At 46.2% G+C, this 20,890-nt stretch overlaps 1 protein-coding gene across 2 annotated transcripts in view; it reads left to right on the forward strand.

Annotated features, from left to right (window-relative positions):
- The window catches only part of LOC124776621 (E1A-binding protein p400-like), a 183,778-nt gene that overhangs the window by 124,473 nt on the left and 38,415 nt on the right, over positions 1-20,890 (forward strand). For both annotated transcript variants that reach the window (XM_047251708.1, XM_047251709.1), the window contains exons 5-6: positions 3,270-3,699; positions 9,485-9,946. In XM_047251708.1, the coding sequence (XP_047107664.1) occupies positions 3,270-3,699; positions 9,485-9,943 (889 nt within the window). In that variant the 3' untranslated portion in view covers positions 9,944-9,946. The remainder of the gene's footprint in view (positions 1-3,269; positions 3,700-9,484; positions 9,947-20,890) is intronic.

Raw genomic sequence — 20,890 nt, forward strand, 5'->3', positions numbered from 1 at the left:
GTTCAGTAAACTGTGTTCATTAAGATCTGTAGCTCTCATAATTCTTCCTCACATTCGTCTCTATGTTAGTAGAAATTGTGTATAATCGTCTTCCTTAAACCCAGATAGCTATCTTTATGAGACGCTCCCTTAACGGTTCAAATGACTCTGAGCACTATGGGACTTAACATCTATGGTCATCAGTCCCGTAGAACTTAGGACTACTTAAACCTAACTAACCTAAGGACATCACACAACACCCAGCCATCACGAGGCAGAAAAAATCCCTGACCCCGCCGGGAATCGAACCCGGGAACCCAGGCGTGGGAAGCGAGAACGCTACCGCACGACCACGAGATGCGGGCGCTCCCTTAACGTACATATGGTCATTTGAAAGGCAAGTAGAAGCAGAGAGTCATTTTGTTAAACTGTGAAAAGATTTGGAAGGTAAGTACAAGTGGTTCACTTAAAAAACATTGCCTATCAAAGACAAATATCCGGATTTTAATCTGATCTGGCACCCACCTTCAGCCTGAGTGCTCAAAACAGTGCTTGGTACTGCCAGTAGACACATATAAAAACACCGTACTCTATCCTACCCTTCAAAACTAATAGTTCCTTCGTTAAGAAGCAGAGTCCACCTCCACACCTAAATGGTCAGCATGGCTGACGCAGTACTGCCACGTACTTTTCCCTGTGGAAGGACTGGTACGGGGTGCACTCAGCCTCTCGAGACCAACTACGAGTTACTCGACCGAAACGAGCGTTTTTAAGGTCAAGACACATGGCAACGATGGGGAGAGCGGTGTGCTGACCACATGTTCGTTCAACCACATACGATGACGCCACTGACAGAGGCTGACATGGCCCGTCTAAGGCCAGAACGTGGAACTTTACCTTTACCTTGTGGAGTAGAGCCGGATAATTTGGGTAAAATTAGAGAGGAAGGTCAGGTACTGAGATTCTCAGAATGAGTGGGCTCAGTTTTGAGGACGAGCATCCGAGCAACCTTCCCTTTTAACCTTCTCCAATCTGTCACTCACTCCTCTGACAGGAGGAAGATATTAGCTCCAGCTGTTATCTTACTGCATGAACTTTTATGCAGGGTTATTCATAAGTACATTCTGGGTTTCAAAAGACTACTGTATGAAAACTATAAGACACTAATAAAAACGAAACACATTGTGGCTAGAGCATCTCTCCAAGCGTCGATTCACAATAAGCGCCCTGCCATTGTTTCAGTAGGGGAAGGAATGACAGAACATGAAGAAAAACCATTCGTTATGTATCGCCAGATGAATTATTTCGCAGTTAGCGACAGCAACTCAGTGAACAGATCTAAAAAGTGGACCGCTGTCATACTTTCCCAGGCATTTCATGACAGCAGATTAAATGAACTGCACACACATATTGACGTTTGTCCGTATAGAGTGTTATGCACAATTTCATGTAGAATGGTAAAGAGAAGTGGGTTACAGAGTGGTGTGGCAACTGTCGTCAATGGACAAGAACAGAAATGATTAGCGAACAAGTTAACATAACACACAGAAGATTTAATTAACTCGTATTTCTTCAAAACACTTATTACAAATAACACTTATTACAAATAATACAGCAAGAATTAGAGTGCAGCTCACACAGTAACAACAAGCATGAGACTCACTGTACTAAGCACGACCGATAGTATCATAGCGACGAGGCTCCAAGAGCAAGTGGGCTGAGTGTCTGCCACAGGCAGTCCTGTATTGCAATGGCAGAGGACGCTCGTAGTCTAGAGCCAGTGGAGGCGTGGCTCAGTGGCCGCTCACCAACTGGGTCCGCCAGATACTCCATGAGCACTGTCGGCATCAGACAGGAAACTTGCAATTCCGTTGCCAACTGTTACGCCCGTGGGGTGGTATCGATACGTGATACCACATTGACCATGTGTGAAGTACGTTAAAACCTTGGACAGATGTTCTGTCCACTAATATATGTGTATCTTATGAATGTGTAATAGTGTACGCACATTTTCTTTTGAAACTCCAGAAAATATTAGATACAGGCTGCCAGGTAGGCTCCCGGAAGGCGTTCGATACAGTTCCGCACTGTTGCCTGATAAACAAAGTAAGAGCTTACGGAATATCAGACCAGCTGTGTGGCTGGATTGAAGAGTTTTTAGCAAACAGAACACAGCATGTTGTTCTCAATGGAGAGACGTCTACAGACGTTAAAGTAACCTCTGGCGTGCCACAGGGGAGTGTTATGGGACCATTGCTTTTCACAATATATATAAATGACTTAGTAGATAGTGTCGGAAGTTCCATGCGGCTTTTCGCGGATGATGCTGTAGTATACAGAGAAGTTGCAGCATTACAAAATTGTAGCGAAATGCGGGAAGATCTACAGCGGATAGGCACTTGGTGCAGGGAGTGGCAACTGACCCTTAACATAGACAAATGTAATGTATTGCGAATACATAGAAAGAAGGATTCTTTATTGTATGATTATATGATAGCGGAACTAACACTGGTATCTGGGAGTATGCGTGCGGAACGATTTGAAGTGGAATGATCATACAAAACTAATTGTTGGTAAGACGGGTGCCAGATTGAGATTCATTGTGAGAGTCCTTAGAAAATGTAGTCCATCAACAAAGGAGGTGACTTACAAAACACTCGTTCGACCTATACTTGAGTATTGCTCATCAGTGTGGGATCTGTACCAGATCGGGTTGACGGAGGATATGGAGAAGATCCAAAGAAGAGCGTCGCGTTTCGTGTCAGGGTTGTTTGGCAAACTCAAGTGGCAGACTCTGCAAGCGAGGCACTCTGCATCGCGGTGTAGCTTGCTGTCCAGGTTTCGAGAGGGTGTGTTTTTGGATGAGGTATCGAATACATTGCTTCCCCCTACTTATACCTCCCGAGGAGATCACAAATGTAAAATTAGAGAGATTCGAGCGCGCACGGAGGCTTTCCGGCAGTCGTTCTTCCCGCGAACCATACGCGACTGGAACAGGAAAGGGAGGTAATGACAGTAGTACTTAAAGTGCCCCCTGCCACACACTATTGGGTGGCTTGCGGAGCATAAATGTAGATGTAGATGTAGGTACTCATGAATAGCCCTGTAAGTGAGGTAAGAACTGGCTACCAGTTCTGTCTCATAACTTTAGTTTTCTCTAGTGAATTTTCGTTTCGATGCAACACGTTGTTTTTTCATGTGCTGAGTAACAAAGTTGTATCAACCACCTGTCTGTGAGCCAGCTGGAGAGTGTATGGCCTCGTGTTGTAAACTGCCCTCTCTACCCTCAGCATCACGCCGCGCCCTCGCCCAGCTGTGGCGCCGTCGACGGTGCGCAGCCAGCTGCCGGCCACCACATACCGACCCCAGCTACTTGCCACGGCCACGCCGCGCCCGCAGACGACCACTACGCAGCTGTACACCCGCCCCCCGCCAGTCTTCCAGTCCAGCACCGCGTCGCCCTACTCGACGGCAGCTCACTCCCAGGCGCAGCTGTACGGCAGGACGACTTCGCTGTACCAGCCGTCCAGCACGGTGGCCGCCGCCGCCACCGCCGACGTCGACTTCGACGACGAGCTGCGCAAGTTCCAGCTGGAGAACAACGTCGTCACGACGCCGCGCACCGTCAGCCCCGCCGCGCTGGCGCAGCGGGTGCAACCTATCCAGCACGCGCAGCTAGCCACCGCCAGGCCGCAGCAGGTGGTCCAACAGGCACGCAAGGTGAGATGGATTGCCTTCTCAGAAGAAGAAAAATGCAGCACCCGAAACCTGGGACACACACTGAATTTATTTCACTCTGCTGGTACAATATTGAAAATGGGTCCACAGCTGCGTTGAAATGTTTACATAATTACACTACTGGCTATTAAAATAGCTACACCAAGAAGAAATGCAGATGATAAAAGAGTATTCATTGGACAAGTATATTATACTAGAACTGCCATGTGATTGCATTTTCACGTAATTTGGGTGCATAGATCCTGAGAAATCAGTACCCAGAAGAACCACATCTGGCCGTAATAACGGCCTTGATACGCCTGGGCATAGAGTCAAACACAGCTTGCGTGGCGTGTACAGGTGCCCATGCAACATCAACACGATACCATAGTTCATCAAGAGTAGCGACTGGCGTATTGTGACGAGCCAGTTCCTCGGCCACCATTGACCAGACGCTTTCAGTTGGTGAGAGATCTGGAGAATGTGCTGGCCAGGGCAGCAGTCGAACGTTTTCTGTATCCAGAAAGGCCCGTACCTGCAACATGCGATCGTGCATTATCCTACTGAAATGTAGGGTTTCGCAGGGATCAGGGATCGAATGAAGGGTAGAGCCACAGGTCGTACGTAACACATCTGAAATTTAACGTCCACTGTTCAAAGTGTCGTCAGTGCGAACAAGAGGTGACCGAGACGTCTAAAAATGGTTCAAATGGCTCTGAGGACTATGGGACTTAACAGCTGTGGTCATCAGTCCCCTAGAACTTAGAACTACTTAAACCTAACTAACCTAAGGACATCACACACATACATGCCCGAGGCAGGATCCGAACCTGCGACCGTACCAGTCGCGCGGTTCCGGACTGCGCGCCTAGAACCGCGAGACCACCGCGGCCGGCCGAGACGTCTAACCAATGGCACCCCATACCATCACGCCAGGTGATACGCCAGTATGGAGATGACGAATACATGCTTCCAATGTGCGTTCACCGCGATGTCGTCAAACACGGATGCGACCATCATGATGCTGTAAACAGAACCTGGATTCATCCGAAAAAATGACGTTTTGTCATTCCTGCACCCAGGTTCGTCGTTTACACCATCGCAGGTGCTCCTGTCTGTGATGCAGCGTCAAGGGTAACCGCAGTCACGGTCTCCGAGCTGATAGTCCATGCTGCTGCAAACGTCGTCGAACTGTTCGTGCAGATGGTTGTTGTCTAGCAAACGTCCCCATGTGTTGACTCAGGGATCGAGACGTGACTGCACGATCCGTTACAGCCATGTGGATAAGATGCCTGTCATCTCAACTGCTAGTGATACGAGGCCGTTGGGATCCAGCACGGCGTTCCGTATTACCCTCCTGAACCCACCGATTCCATACTCTGCTAACAGTCATTGGATCTCGACCACCGCGAGCAGCACTGTCGCGATACGATAAACCGCAATCGCGATGGGCTACAATCCGACCTTTATCAAAGTCGGAAACATGATGGTACGCATTTTTCCTCCTTACACGAGGCATCACAACAACGTTTCACCAGGCAGCGCCGGTCAACTGCTGTTTATGTATGAGAAATTGGTTGGAAACTTTCTTCATGTCAGCACGTTATAGGTGTCGCCACCGGCGCCAACCTTGTGTAAATGCTCTGAAAAGCTAGTCATTCACATATCACAGCATCCTCTCCCTGTCTGTTAAATTTCGCGTCTCTAGCACGTGACCTTCGCGATGTAGCAATTTTAATGGCCAGTAGTGTAGATATGTCCTGCAGCTAACACTTTTTTTAAATTTATGTACGATTGCACAATTTCGGTCTTGGTAATAAAGTGAAAGTTGAGTCCAATGGTAGGTTGAAAGATATGTAATTCAAAAACTGTGATGTGCACCCATATTAATTGTGCTAGTGATCCAGGTTTTATTATATATCAACTGATAATCACAAACAGAAAGGACAACATAGAAATATACCATGAGGTGACAGAAGTCATGCGAACCTGCTAATTAACGTGACGGATGTCCTTTTGCCCGATATAGTACAGCAGCTCCACGTGTCATGGAATCAACAAGTCGCTGAAAGCCCCTGCGTTGATATTGAGCCATGCTGCCTTTGTAGCTGCCCACAATTGTGAAGGTGTTGAAGTGCAGTATTTTCTGCATGAACTGACCCCTCAGTTTTGTCCCATAAATTTTCGACGAAGTTCGTGTCAGGCGTTCTGAGTGTCCGGTATTGTCATCAATAAAAATCCCACAGTTGTTTGGGAACATGGAGTCCATGTTTGGCTGCAAATCGCCCCCTAGTAGCTGAACCATTTCGAGCCAACCATCGGTTCAGTTGGAACAGTGCCTTGTTGACAACTTGGGTGCATGGCTTCGTGAGGTGTGCTCCACGCTCGAACCCCATCATCAGCTCTTACGAGCTGAAGTCGGCACTCGTCTAACGGGGCCACGGTCTTCCAGTCGTCTAGGGTCCAACCGATATGGTCATGAGCCCAGGAGAGGAGATGCCGTGCTGTTAGTAAAGGCGCTCATGTCGGATGTCTACTGCCACAGCCAATTAAGGCCACCCTGTCCTGACTGCTACGTTCGTCGTACGTCCCACATTGATTTCTGCAGTTATTTCACGAGGTGTTGTCTGTCTGTTGACACGGACAACTCTAAGCAAACGCCGCTGCTCTCGGTTGTTAAGCGAAGGCCGCCGGCCACTGCGTTGTCCGTGGTGAGCGGTAATGCCTGAAATTTGGTATTCTCGGCTCACTGTTGATATTGTGGGTCTCGGAATAACGAATTCCCTAAGATTTCCGAAATGAAATGTCCCATGCGTTCAGCTCCAACCACCAGCCCACGTTCAACATTTGTTAATTCCCCTCGTGCGGCCATAAGCACGTCGGAAACCTTTTCACTTGAATCCCCTGAGTGCAAATTTCAGCTCCGTCAATGCATTGCCGTTTTACACTTTCTGTACACGGTACTACCGCCGTCTGTGTATGTGCATATCGCTATCCCGTGGCTTTTGTCACCTCAGAGTATTTCAGTCTGCTCGTTACAACACTAAGTTCACTACCGTCCCTGAAACTCTGTCCACAGATGCTATGAAATGTTTAAATAACTAGGTACGACCTGTAGTTGTCTTTTATTATTTGTATACGACTGCACAATTTATGTCTTTGTCATATCATGAAAGTTGAGTGCAATTACGCGTGGAAATATATGTAACATAAAAACTGTGACATGCAACCATATTAATGGTGCCACTTTCATGATAACCCACAAGCGCAATGATAAAGGACACCTTTCAAGTACACTGCCCAGCGGAATTCAAGGATGACTTCTTCGAAACTCCGGAATTACCACCCACTGCGACCCTTAAGGTTGAAATTTCGCTCAAAAATACTACCTTCCTGTGCAATGGTACAATAGCGTAGCGCCCTGCGACGTCAGCCTAGGTCACGACGACGTTCAAAAAGCAAGTTACCGACACATGCGAAAAAAAGGCAACAGCTCAGAAGTTCATGTGACATGTAAGAAGGGTTAATGACGTCACATTGCAGCCAAGTATCGCCAAAGTTCTTCCCAAAGCCACCGAGAACGTGTCGCACTTTCTGAAGGACGTACACTCCCTCATCCTCACATTTCACCACTTCTATTGCTGCCTCCGCGATGGAGGTCAGGCCGGCCGCGGTGGTCTCGCGGTTCTAGGCGCTCAGTCCGGAACCGCGCGACTGCTACGGTCGCAGGTTCGAATCCTGCCTCGGGCATGGATGTGTGTGATGTCCTTAGGTTAGTTAGGTTTAAGTAGTTCTAAGTTCTAGGGGACTGATGACCACAGACTTTAAGTCCCATAGTGCTCAGAGCCATTTCAACCATTTTTTGATGGAGGTCAGAATCGCGGCGCCCAGCGTTGAAACGATGCGGGTTTCTTATGAGTGCCTCAGGAAAACATTCCAGACACGCCGCCTCTCAGAATCTTCACGGAAAGGGCGCAGGGAGTGGCTTAAAGGGCGTCAATGAAACCATCCTTTCTCCAGGGCGTTGATTCCCACACATTTCGCTGTCGAAAACAGTTCACAGTGCGATGAGCAACAGGAAGACGTTCTTCACAATCTTTGGCACTACTGACATCCTCAGGCGTTTCAACCCTTCTCAAAGTATACTGTCGGGCTGCATCCCTATTAAACGCTATTTGACCCCTTTGGACCACAGCGCGACCTCAATTTTTACAGGCTGGAATCAATAGAGACTGTTAGAAACCATTAGATGAAATCTAAAAGTGATTCAAACCAGAAAAGGGTGCTTATGTTCTACCAACCCTCCTATTTCGCATCCTTCCACGGTGTGTGTGCGTGGGTGGGGAGGGATGGGGGCGCGATATTGGCGAATGCGTGAATAAAACGGCAAAGGATCATTCTAAAACACCCTAGTTCGGCAAAACCCTCGGTGTCACCCACCCACCTTTGTTGAGCACTTTGAAAGTGAACCTGTACAGGCGGAACATGTGACGAGAATACCAAGCGTCTGCCGGCAAGCTAAGCTGCTGCTGAAACTTCCTAGCAGATTAAAACTGTGTGCTGGACCAAGACTCGAACTCGGGATCTTTGCCTTTCGCGGGCAATTGCTCTACCACCTGAGCTACCCAAGCACGACTCACGTCTTACAGCTTCAATTCTGGTAGTATCTCGTCTCCTACCTTCCAAAGGTAGGGCAGAAAAGCTTCTGTAAAGTTTGGAAGGCAGGATACGAGGTACTGCCAGAATTGAAGCTGTAAGGACATGTTGTGAGTCGTGCTTGGGTAGCTCAGGTGGTAGAGCACTTGCCCGCGAAAGGCAAAGGTCCCGAGTTCGAATCTCGGTCCGGCACACAGTTTTAATCTGCCATGAAGTTTCATATCAGCACACACTCCGCTGCAGAGTGAAAATCTCATTCTGGATACGCTGCTGCTCTTTCGAGGCTTCACTGCTACTCTTGCGTCTGATAGTAGGTCATCTGGCATTGGAGTTTGTCGAAGACGTTGCTGCCCTTTAATCGCCTACGACTTCGTCCCGGATTGGGTCTGTACACAGATGCATTTTTAAATTTCTCAGTAAAGGTGGGCGTTTGGCAATGAGGGTTATGCTTAACTGGGGGGTCTTAGAGGAACCATTTGTCGTTGTAATCGTGCATGGGTCAACGTCTGGACCAGAAAATATTTCAGGCACCTTAGGATAGGCAACCCAGCTTACGTCATACAAATCCATGACAGATTATGTCAGTTGGGTTGCCTACCTTGAGATGCACTAGACTTTTCTGGGTCCGTTTCACAAATCTTGACCAAAACGCTTACTTGCAAAGGCCACAGTAAACCCCTGCCCGGCCGAAGTGGCCGTGCGGTTAAAGGCGCTGCAGTCTGGAACCGCATGACCGCTACAGTCGCAGGTTCGAATCCTGCCTCGGGCATAGATGTTTGTGATGTCCTTAGGTTAGTTAGGTTTAACTAGTTCTAAGTTCTAGGGGACTAATGACCTCAGCAGTTGAGTCCCATAGTGCTCAGAGCCATTTGAGCCAAACCCCTGCCTATATGTCGGTGCTTATATACCCGCATCGGAGTCGCAATGAGTTGCATATACGCTATAGTGACGGCTTCCGACGGAAACCTTTTGATCATACCTTCTACTTTGCCCACCCTGTACGAGAAGACCAAAAGACTTTTCTGCATTTTCTGCATTTTATTTCTTTGTCTTTGGTGATGATGATCAAGCACCCCTGCAGAGAAACTATAGCAACAACAACAATAATCACAACGAGATGGTGTTCCTGCAGGTTCCACCTGCGGCGGCGGCGCCAGCGGCGAGCTCGGACCCGATCTACTCGTCGGAGCTGGTGTACGACCCGTCGACGGGCCAGTACAACACGGTGCTGTACCAGACGCTGCCGCAGACGCAGGGCGGCGAGCTGAACCTGCGCGCCAGCATCCAGCCGTACGTGGCGCCGCAGCAGTCGCAGCAGCAGCACTACTTCCAGCAGCTGCTCCAGTCGCAGCAGCTGTACGCGCAGCAGCGACAGCGCTCCCGCTACGAGGTGACGACGCCGCCGCCGGCGCCCGCGCCAGCTGCGGCGAGACAGCAGCAGTACCGCCAGGCGCAGGTGCAGCAGGCGCCACAGACCTACTACTACGTGGCCGCACCTGCTGGCCCGGCAGCCGCTGCGCCTACGGGCAGGGAGTCCCTATCGCACGGTCAGATAGAGGCCTTCCTCCGGGGGCACAACATCGCCTTCTAAAAGGTAACCATCTCTCGTCTTCTGCCACTTGTAAAACTGTAATGTTCTCACCTGGGGCCATATGCTCTCGGGTACAGCTTCCTGACCTGTCCCTAATCCAGGTCTCAAATTTCTGTCAAACTTGCAGGCGTAATTAACTTTGTTCTCAAGCTTAATCAGTATGATTGTGACCAAACTACTAACACACTGAGGGAACAAAAGTCATGGCGTACCTCATAACATCGTGTCGGACCTCCTTTTGCCCAGTGTAGTGCAGTACATCGACCCAGCATGGACTCAACAAGTCGTTGGAAATCTCCTGCAGAAATATTGAGGCATGCTGCCTCTATAGCCGTTCATAATTGCGAAAACATTGCCACTGTAGGATTTTATGCATGAACTGTGAAATGTGTGTGAAATCTTATACGACTTATGAATGCATTACGGGAACAGCAGTGATCAATGTCTTATAAATAATTACTATTAAAAACAGTCTTGATCACGATTTATTTAACAAGGAGACCGTTTTCGACCACTACTGTGGTCATCTTCAGACCATTGAGTAGGAACCTCTTTCTGTTGGACAAACAGGTTCCTACTCAATGGTCTGAAGATGACCACAGTAGTGGTCGAAACCGGTCACCTTGTTAAATAAACCTCTTTCTGTTGGACAAAGAGGTTCCTACTCAATGGTCTGAAGATGACCACAGTAGTGGTCGAAACCGGTCACCTTGTTAAATAAATCGTGATCAAGACTGTTTTTAATAGTAATTAATTATACGACTTAACTGCTAAGGTCATCAGTCCCTAAGCTTACACACTACTTAACCTAAATTATCCTAAGGACAAACACAAACACCCATGCCCGAGGGAAGACTCGAACCTCCGCCGAGACCCGCCGCACAGTCCATGGCTGCAGCGCCTCAGACCGCTCGGCTAATCCCGCGCGCCTTATGCGTGAACTGACGTCTCGACTATGTCCTGCGTCGAACGGTCTCGGTGACCAAATCGTTCGCTCGAATTGTCCAGAATGTTCTTCAAACCAATCGCGAACCACCGTGGCGCGGCAACGTGGTGCATTGTCATCCATAAAAATGTCCTATTAGCAGACACTCACATCGATCGTCTGCTGCCAAAGCCGGATAACGCCAAATTTCGCAACACTGTCCTAATGGATGCCTCCATCATCCGTTCCACGTTGATTTCCATGGTTATTTCACGCAGCGTTCCTTGTTTGTCAGCACAGACAACACGACGCAAACGCCGGTGCTCTGGGTCATTAAGTGAAGCCCGTTGGCCACTACGTTGTCTGTGGTGAGAGGCAATGCCTGATATTTGGTATTCTCAGAGCACACTGAATTCCCTAAAGATTTTGGAAATGGAATGTCCCATGCTTCTAGCTCCAACTATCTATCCACGTATAAAATCTGTTAATTCCCGTCGTGCGGGAAACCTTTCCACATGAATCATTTGAGTACAAATAGCAGCTCCGCCAATGCACTGCCCTTTTATACCTTGTGTACGCTATACTACCGCCATCTGTAATACGTTCGCCGCGCCTGATTAGCTGAGCGGTCGAACGCTCTGCAGTCATGGACTGTGTGGCTGCTCCCGACGGAGTTTCGAGTCCTCCCTCGGGCATGGGTGTGTGTGTTTGTCCTTAGGATAATTTAGGTTAAGTGGTGTGAAGCTTAGGGACTGATGACCTTAGCAGTTAAGTCCCGTAAGATTTCACACACGTTTGAACATTTTTTTGTAATACGTTCATATTGCTGTCCCATGACTTTTATCATCTCGTTGTATATAAGTGGCACACATTTGAAAACCATGCAGGTGGAAAAAAGTGCGTAAACTGTTCATGAAATCGAAAGTAATCGGCGTAACTGTTAATGTTTATCCCCCTGTGAGACAAGACGGTCAATGCCTTCATGGAAAAGTGTTTTCAGTTACTTATGGAGTCCTGATTGTACCCAGGCGTGCACCTTTTCGCCCAAACGCAAACGACGACCGCGAATGCCTTTCTTCAAGGTTCCAAAAATATGGAAATCACACTGGGAGAGGATGTGTAAGGGCTTCCCAGCAAAATGTGTGCAGCGTAGTCGAAACGACCATGGGGACATCTGGACGTGTAGTATCCTGCAACAGAATGATGTCCGCCGTCAACGTTCCTGAGCGTTTAGACTTTACGGCGCGCTTCAGTTTCTGCAAAGTGTCCACATACCGCTTTACGTTAATTGTAGCATTATGCTCCAGAGAACCAGTGAGCAGCGATCCCTTGCAATCAACGAAAAAGGTCACCATGACTTTCCTGGAGCTTGTGTGCATGGCTTTGGATTTTTCGAAGGGGATGAATCCATGTGTGTCCATTGTTGGGCCTGACGATTGCTCTCTCGTCTCAAAATGAGACACCTTGTTTTATCTCGGGACAGGAAACATCATTCTTTATCGTGATGCCGTTCCAGGTGCTACAGTGATGTCGACATTCTGTTCATCTACATCTACATCTACATCCATACTCCGCAAGCCACCTGACAGTGTGTGGCGGAAGGTACCTTGAGTACCTCTATCGGTTCTCCCTTCTATTCCAGTCTCGTAGTGTTCGTGGAAAGAAAGATTGTGGGCTCTAATCTCTCTGATTTTATCCTCATGGTCTCTTCGCGAGATATACGTACGAGGGAGCAATATACTGCTTGACTCCTCGGTGAAGGTATGTTCTCGGAACTTCAACAAAAGCCCGTACCGAGCTACTGAGCGTTTCTCCTTCAGAGTCTTCCACTGGAGTTTATCTATCATCTCCGTAACACTTTCGCGATTACTAAATGATCCTGTAACGAAGCGCGCTGCTCTCCGTTGGATCTTCTCTATCTCTGGCATCAACCCTATCTGGTACGGATCCCACATTGCTGAGCAGTATTCAAGCAGTGGGCGAACAAGCGTACTGTAAGCTACTTCCTTTGTTTTCGGATTGCATTTCCTTAGTATTCTTCCAATGAATCTCAGTGTGGCATCTGCTTTACCGACGATCAACTTTATATGATCATTCCATTTTAAATCACTCCTAATGCGTACTCCCAGATAATTTATGGAATTAACTGCTTCCAGTTGCTGATCTGCTATACTGTAGCTAAATGATATAGGACCTTTCTTTCTATGTATTCGCCGCACATTACACTTGTCAACTTGGGCTCCTCCGTCATGCTGTCAGGAACCCATTACGCAAAGATTTTCCAGATCTTGAGATGCTCTGGAAAGATGGCGTGAGCGGTACCGTGACTAATCCCTAACATGAACCGAATGTCTTCCACCATCCGGTGTCGATCATTTCTTATGGCAGCCTCCGCTGCAACAGTTGCATAAGGGGTAATGAACGATGAGACTATCGTGGCCGATAGCTGTCTTTCAGTAGTGCCCGATCTTCTCGGATTAATACGAGTATATTCCACGCAAACATACGTGCAGATGACATACTATGTTCGCCAGGCACAGTAAACATTCAGGAATGAATTTCTCTTCCTTTACATCTTCCGTAGGCAAAAACCACCCTACACCTCGCTGTTCCTCTTTTCCGGCCTCGATAGTGAAGGGAGACGCACACAAAATTCGCTGACCTAAAGTCGAACACGTCTAACAGACATACGACACAGCTGTGAGCGTTGGTGCTGTTCCTTCCCGACTCCCAATAGACAGCGTTCCTATACACAAGCCTATCGGCGTTACCAATATACGACTCTCTTACAGCGTCTGCCACTGGATTTGATTGAGCAACTCAGAGATGCATTCACGCTTACTAAATGAACTCGTAACGAAACACGCTGTCTTTATTTGATCCTCTTTATTTGGTCTATCAGTCCTAGATCCTAGATTACCTGATACTGGTTGCAGGAGAGATTTGTAAGATATCTCATTTGTGGGTGGACTACACTTGCTGACCATCCAATTGGTTTTCTGTGGTCGCTCCTTACGCATACTCTCAGCTCACTTAATTGATGTAGAGGCATTGAAATGAGTGGTAATTGGTGTTTAGACCGTGCGTCTTTAACAGAAATTTCATCTCAGAATAACATTTAAATCTGTCTGTATAACTACTCTTGGCTGAATGTGCGCTGATATGAAACTTCCTGGCAGATCAAAAATGCGTGCCGGGCCGAGACTCGAACTCGGGACCTTTGCCTTTCGCGGGCAAGTGCTCTACCAACTGAGTTATCCAAGCACGACTCACGCCCCGTCCTCACAGCTTTACTTCTGCCAGTACCTCGTCTCCTACCTTCCAAACTTTACAGTAGCTCTGCAAAACTTGCAGAACTAGCACTCCTGAGAGAAAGGATATTGCGGAGACATGGCTTAGCCACAGCCTGGGGGATGTTTCCAGAATGAGATTTTCACTCTGCAGGAGAGCTTCTGTAAAGTTTGAAAGGTAGGAGACCAGGTACTGGCAGAAGTAAAGCTGTGAGGACAGTGCGTGAGTCGTGCTTTGGTAGCTCAGTTGGGAGAGCACTTGCCAGCGAAAGCCAAAGGTCCCAAGTTCGAGTCTCGGCCCGGCACACAGTTTTGATGTGCCAGGAAGTTACTCTTGGCTGGATCACCGTTTCTAAGAGGCCTGATTAAAAATAAAAAATAAATAAATAAACAGATGATGCCAAAAAGTGAACAAAAAGTTGATATTTCAAAGAATAAACAACTGACCCACTTTATAAGCGCCTATTACGAATTCTTGTTTTACACCTTTATATACAGGCTTAACTCTAAATTAAATGCGTATGTTGAAAGTACACACTTCATCAGTTAATTACTAATCGAAATATTCCTAAGTTACCTAGCTAAGAACATAACAGAACGAATATCCGAGACGCACTGTACAACGAATCTTCAACCTTCCCAAAATCCAGTACATCAGCGTCGAGGTGACATTAACCATTAACCTTCCTTTCGTGATTTCCTACTGCTGCCTTGTTAGTATATGAGTTGGGAAACTGTAAGAAAAAGATCAGGCCGATTTATACAGAGTATCATTTTTCTCAGCAAAGGGATATTCCTGAAAGGAACCTGAAAGATAAGTACAAAAAATGGTATATTGTGACCTCAACCTCTCCAACAAGTACTTGCCTGCGAATTATTTATTGGAATCTATTTGTAAACGCAAATTCAGATGTACAAATATATGCTACTTTCTCGTTTTCCAGCTCTTCATTCTCAGACTAGGCGCTGTAATGTACTAACAAGATTCCTTGATAAAAAAAGTACTTTATTGCTGGAGGACTACTCAATAAATTAGCCTGCCCCCTAAGAAGCGTCACGTCCTTTTGGAACATAGACACATCTCGTTATTTCCGTTCATCCCTGCATCTACTGGCAGCCCTCGCGAACGACACACAGAACCTTTATCATTGTTCTTTGCCTAGTAGCGTGACAAGGCAAGGCTAAGTTCTCATCTGGAAGCTACACACGGACACAAAAGTGTTCCCAGCAAACATCGAAGTCTTTGCAACGGATATAATGTATTCTCTGGAGAGGTGGAGAAAGTGTAAGAAGAGAGCATTTGTCAGAGCCAGAATATTTCACACTTTATGTATGCAGCACTCGTGTTAGCCTGCTACATATGTGATCCACTTTTCGAGCAGTGAAACGCCAATGTGACTTCCTGTCTTCAAACACACGCTCTCTTAAAACTTTTCGCCGCGTCTGCAAGAAAACTTATTTCCTTAATAGAGACTGAGTACCGAGTATCCTCAAGTTTCAACTTCGATATAAATGAAAAAACGCCTGCATGAATTAAAACCAATTTCAAGACTTCTGATACTACTTCCCGTATTAAGAACAAGTTACGCATTAAATTACTACATTAGTTAAGTTTCTTGGTCTTCCAAGACGTGACAAAATAGATCTGCACCATCCAAAGAACGATAACGCTGGATCAGAGGTCTTTCTGTGGCTTTCTCTTCAGCATTTAGGCAATGAGGAGTTTCGATGATTCTGGACTGCAAAAAAATATGTGTAAGTGAAAAACGGCTCAGGGATCAATAACAAAAGAAAACATTGGATTTTTTCGTGTTCTACAACAAGCACTTCAGTTACCTTGGGAGATATATTACTTTCAATGGAGATATGTAGATATTAAATTATAGAAATATTAGTGTATACGTTGCATTGTGAACAGAACATTAAAATGTACGAAGATACATAAAAATTAAATTTTATAAGGTGATGGCTGCACACGTTGTCCTGTTTGGCAGTGAGACATAGCCATACTCAGGTTGCTGAAATGAAATTTTTAGGGCTAATCAAAGGTCGCATTAAGTTGGACAGGATACCTAATGAATACACTAGACAAGAACTCAATATTTTTACAATAAATGACAAAACAGAAGTGTATAAACAAAAATTGAAGGACCATCTGGAACGAGAGGGAGAAACAAGTATTCCAGAGATCAGCTTACAAAACGAGAGGAGAGGGACATTGGATTGCCAGTGAAAAGACCAGATTAGGTCTATAAGCTGAAAATGTGAAAGGCAGAAGAAGAAGAAAAGAAGAAGAAGACAATGCTGTAGTTCAAGCAATATGTATAGGCCGATAATTAGGTGTTTAGAAGCGAAATACATTTTAGCACAACTCTTAGGAGGGAGGTACGCAGTCATTGGGTCATTGTGGTAAACAATGTATCAGGTAGACTGTTCGGGCAATCACTAAAAGGAATAACAGTGGCGTATTCCACAGAAATGAACTGACCACATTAAACAACCAGTCATCACATTCAAGCACAAAAATCAGACTTGTCCCACAAAAGCTGGCAAAAATGTTTAAAACAATGACTGTGGGCGTTGTCTGGACATCAGTAAATTCTAAAGGTTTTATTGGTGATTGAGGGCGATATACTGCACAACATTACATCAGATTTTACATCATTTGCAGGCTAGTAATTGTAGGCTTTACAAGTCGTATGTTTTATGTAGGTTATCACCTCCAAGTATGAGTGACAAGAGCAAGCCATTAATGCTTATTTTCCCCAGGGTAGCAGGTCAGGTGTGAAGTATGGACGCGTGGACACCAAACGTTAAGTCTATACCGACAGGTATAGTCCACCTAGTGGTGTAGTTATGACCATAACATAAAACGAAAGCGTAAGGTCGTAAAGTTTGTGACAACACAGAGAAAAAACAGTCATTACACTGCTGTGTGTACATATTAAGGTACGACATATCTGCACTGATACCCCTTGACCCTCTATAATGAAAGTACAAGAGAATACTTAGAATAGTGAAACTAAAACAAAACAAAAAAAATAGTGACGTCACTTCCAGCAAACCTCTTGCCATTTCAGTACTGGACCACAGTGACTGGTGAGCTCCTTTTCGTACCAGTTAAACACGAGTTTCAACATTTTTAACGAAACCTTTTATGGGAAGAGAATCCAAGAGTTTAACATGAGGTGCTGTAGAAGGCTGCTGAAAATCAGGTAGACTGATAATTTCACAAATGAGGAAGTTTTCCGCAGAACTGGCGATGAGAGAAACATATGTAAAACATTGAAAAGAAGTAGAGGCGGGACACTAGGATATGTGTTAAGACCTCTGAATATATCTGCTATGGTATTAAAGAAAGCCGTAAAGGGTAAAATCTGTAGCGGAAGACAGACACTGGAATAAATTCAACAAATATTTGAGAATGTTGGGTTCAAGTGCTACTCTGGGATCAAGAAGTTAGCACATGAGAGGCAGTCTTGGCGGGCCGCATCAAACCAGTCGTAAGACTCATGACGAGCTCTCTCTCTCTCTCTCTCTCTCTCTCTCTCTCTCTCTCTCTCTCTCACACACACACACACACACACACACACACACACACGATAAAACAAAAGATCTAACACACAAGGAAGAAAAAGAAATATTTTCCTATGTGGACGAATATGCGTAGCACGTTTTCTTCGTAATATATCACCAAGTGGCAAATCATATACGGCATTGTGATCCAGGAAGTGAAGGAAACACTTTCACTCGAGAAGACCTAGAGCGAAATAAACATGAAACCGGACTTCCCACCTACCAAAGCGGAACTGCTTTGCATAACCAGAGAGCATGTCCTCTGGCGAAACTTGGATTCCGGAGCGATTTTGAAACAGAATGTCAACAGCAGACTGTTACGGAGGACGCATTCCTACTTTGCAACACTGCTGTCGTTGACCTATTGTCTCTTATATCACACGATTGCGCTGCTAACGGATGACTGACTTTTGGTGCTCCGGCAGTATGAACAACACAGAAAAACAAAAAACGTTCACAGTGCTCCACAGTCCTCGCACAGGGTGTAATCCAAGGTGTAACAAATCATTTAGGAGCCTCTAACGATGGGCTGCCGTAACAGTTAAGTATCTGATGACGTTTCTAATTCCAGCAGCGGATTAACAGCGCCGTGAAAGATATCCGCCGCGTAGACAGAATCTTCGTGTCATCACATAAGTGAAGGCATTTGTTGAATTTCTAGAAGACACCGCTTTGTCGCCAATAATTACCTGATGAGCTGGGTCTTGACCATAGTTGTTTGAGGTATGCGTCCAGTCCGTCGAGAGTGCTCTTGTAGGAGCTACTAGTTTCGTCTGTATGTCAGAGGATTTCCCCTTATGTTTATTTATTGGTTATTTAGCCTGAGCAGATTATGGCCTTAAGTCCCTCTCTGACATCAGACCAGGAATAACACATACCAATGATGCTACAAAAGCCGGCCGCGGCGGCCGAGCGGTTCTAGGCGCTTCAGTCTTGAACCGCGCGACTGCTACGGTCGCAGGTTCGAATCCTGCCTCGGGCATGGATGTGTGTGATGTCCCACTAGGGGACTGATGGTTCAAATGGTTCAAATGGCTCTGAGCACTATGGGACTTAACTTCTGAGGTCATCAGTGCCCTAGAACTTAGAACTACTTAAACCTAACTAACCTAAGGACATCACACACATCCATGCCGGAGGCAGGATTCGAACCTGCGACCGTAGCGGTCGCGCGGTTCCAGATTGAAGCGCCAAGAACCGCTCGGCCACCACGGCCGGCAGTACAGAGGAGAGATGGCTATTGTGTTAGGTGGGCCCTTAATTGTCTTTTGAAGTTTGGAAGGACTTTAATTTCTCAGATTTTTTGAGAAATATCGTTCCAAAGTCGGGTTCCTGATACAGAAAATGATTTATAGAACATGCCAGTGTTTTGTGATGGTACAGAGAATATTTTACTTTGTTGAGACCGAGTATTTCTGCTGTGCTGTTCAGATACTAGTATAAAAGATGAAGGTAAAGAGGAAGCGCAAGGATAAAGAAAAAAATAGAATATAGTCTCTATGCTTGTGGGCAGGCAGCCATAATTATTGTTCATAGGCAGGAATGATAAGGTCGAAATAGCGAAAGTCAGAAATGTGTCGCACACAAGCATTCATCGCGAGTTCTAGCCTGAGTGAGCATTCCTGTGGAAGTCCTTCGAGAATAGTATCACCATAGTCAAGTATGGAGAGTATTAGTGGCTCTACGAGCGTCTTTTTAAACTCGAAAGGATATACTTTTTTGTATTTATGTTGTGAATGAAGCGATGTTGATACTTTCTTCCAGACTGCAGTTGTATTTTCAGACCAGTGTAAGTGATTATCAGGACAACATTTGTATGCTGAATAATGCGACGAGATTTTGCCTTACAAGGTAGCACCTTACAATGCGTTTGAGGACTGTTACCAGAAATTGTGACAGTAAGGAAGAATATTTAAGAGTACCTTGTCAGTGATAGAGTATTCACTAGATTCGCAACACGAAGTTGCAGAGCGGTAATGGAGGGAATTAGCGCTGTCGGAATAACTTAGCCATAATTATATGCTGTAGATAATCATGCTCCCTCTTCAAAACTTCTGGCGTACCCAATGTTATTATGATATACAGAGATAAGCTTAGACGTTATGCCCGCCTTATTAATGGCGTGTTGGTGCACCTCTGGTACGCAATACATTGGCGACTCTGCGTTGTATTGTTTCGATAAGTCCTTGGTAGGTTTCGAGAAGTACGCGGCCTCAGATGTCTACGCACCGGTCACACCATTCCGGTAAACTACGGGCCGATGGTTTGAACGCGTGGAGTTGGAGCCCGATAGCTCAAATGGTTCAAATGGCTCTAAGCACTATGGGACTTAACATCTGAGGTCATCAGTCCCCTAAGACGTAGAACTACTTAAACCTAACTAACCTAAAGACATCACACACATCCATGCCCGAGGCAGGATTCGAACCTGCGACCGTAGCAGCAGCGCAGTTCCGGACTGAAGCGCCTAGAACTGCTCGATCACAGGGGCCGGCAGGCCGATAACGTTCCGAATGTGTTCCATCGGGTTCAGACAAGGCGAATTTGGTGGCCAAAATGTGAGTTCACTATCATGCTGCTCGAATCACTTCAGCACTGTTCTAGCCTTGTGACTGAGACAGTTATCCAACTGGAAATTCCATCCCCACTGGGAAAATCATCAAGCATGAAGTGATGTAGGTGGTATGCAATAATGTCTGCTTAGTCCAAAGTTGCCAGGATGCCTCCGATTACTACCATAGGGTGGTGGAAGTTCAGATGAATGTCCTTTGTAGCATAATATTGCCCCCATCGGGCTTTGTCCACGACGTGGTGCCTGTTTCAAACAGCCTCTCACCTGTATGATGCCGTATTCGGACAGAGCATCGACTTGGTGTACCAAGAAAGATGACTTATCCGACCAAGTTACACGTTTGCATTGGTTCAAGGTACAATCGCGATGAAACCCTGCCCAATGCGATCGTAACAGATGACGTCGTTGGGACAATATAAGAATATGCAGAAGTCACCTGCTACATACCTCACGTTCAACTATTTTTGCTGAATGGTATGCTCCGACCCACTAGTGTCTGCAGCAGCACTGTACACTCTCGATCTGGCACATATTGCCTCATATCCCTCCATGTTCTGTGATGAGCCATGGACATCAAACACCCT

The sequence above is a fragment of the Schistocerca piceifrons genome, chromosome 2 (assembly GCF_021461385.2).
Source record: "Schistocerca piceifrons isolate TAMUIC-IGC-003096 chromosome 2, iqSchPice1.1, whole genome shotgun sequence".
NCBI lineage: Eukaryota > Metazoa > Arthropoda > Insecta > Orthoptera > Acrididae > Schistocerca > Schistocerca piceifrons.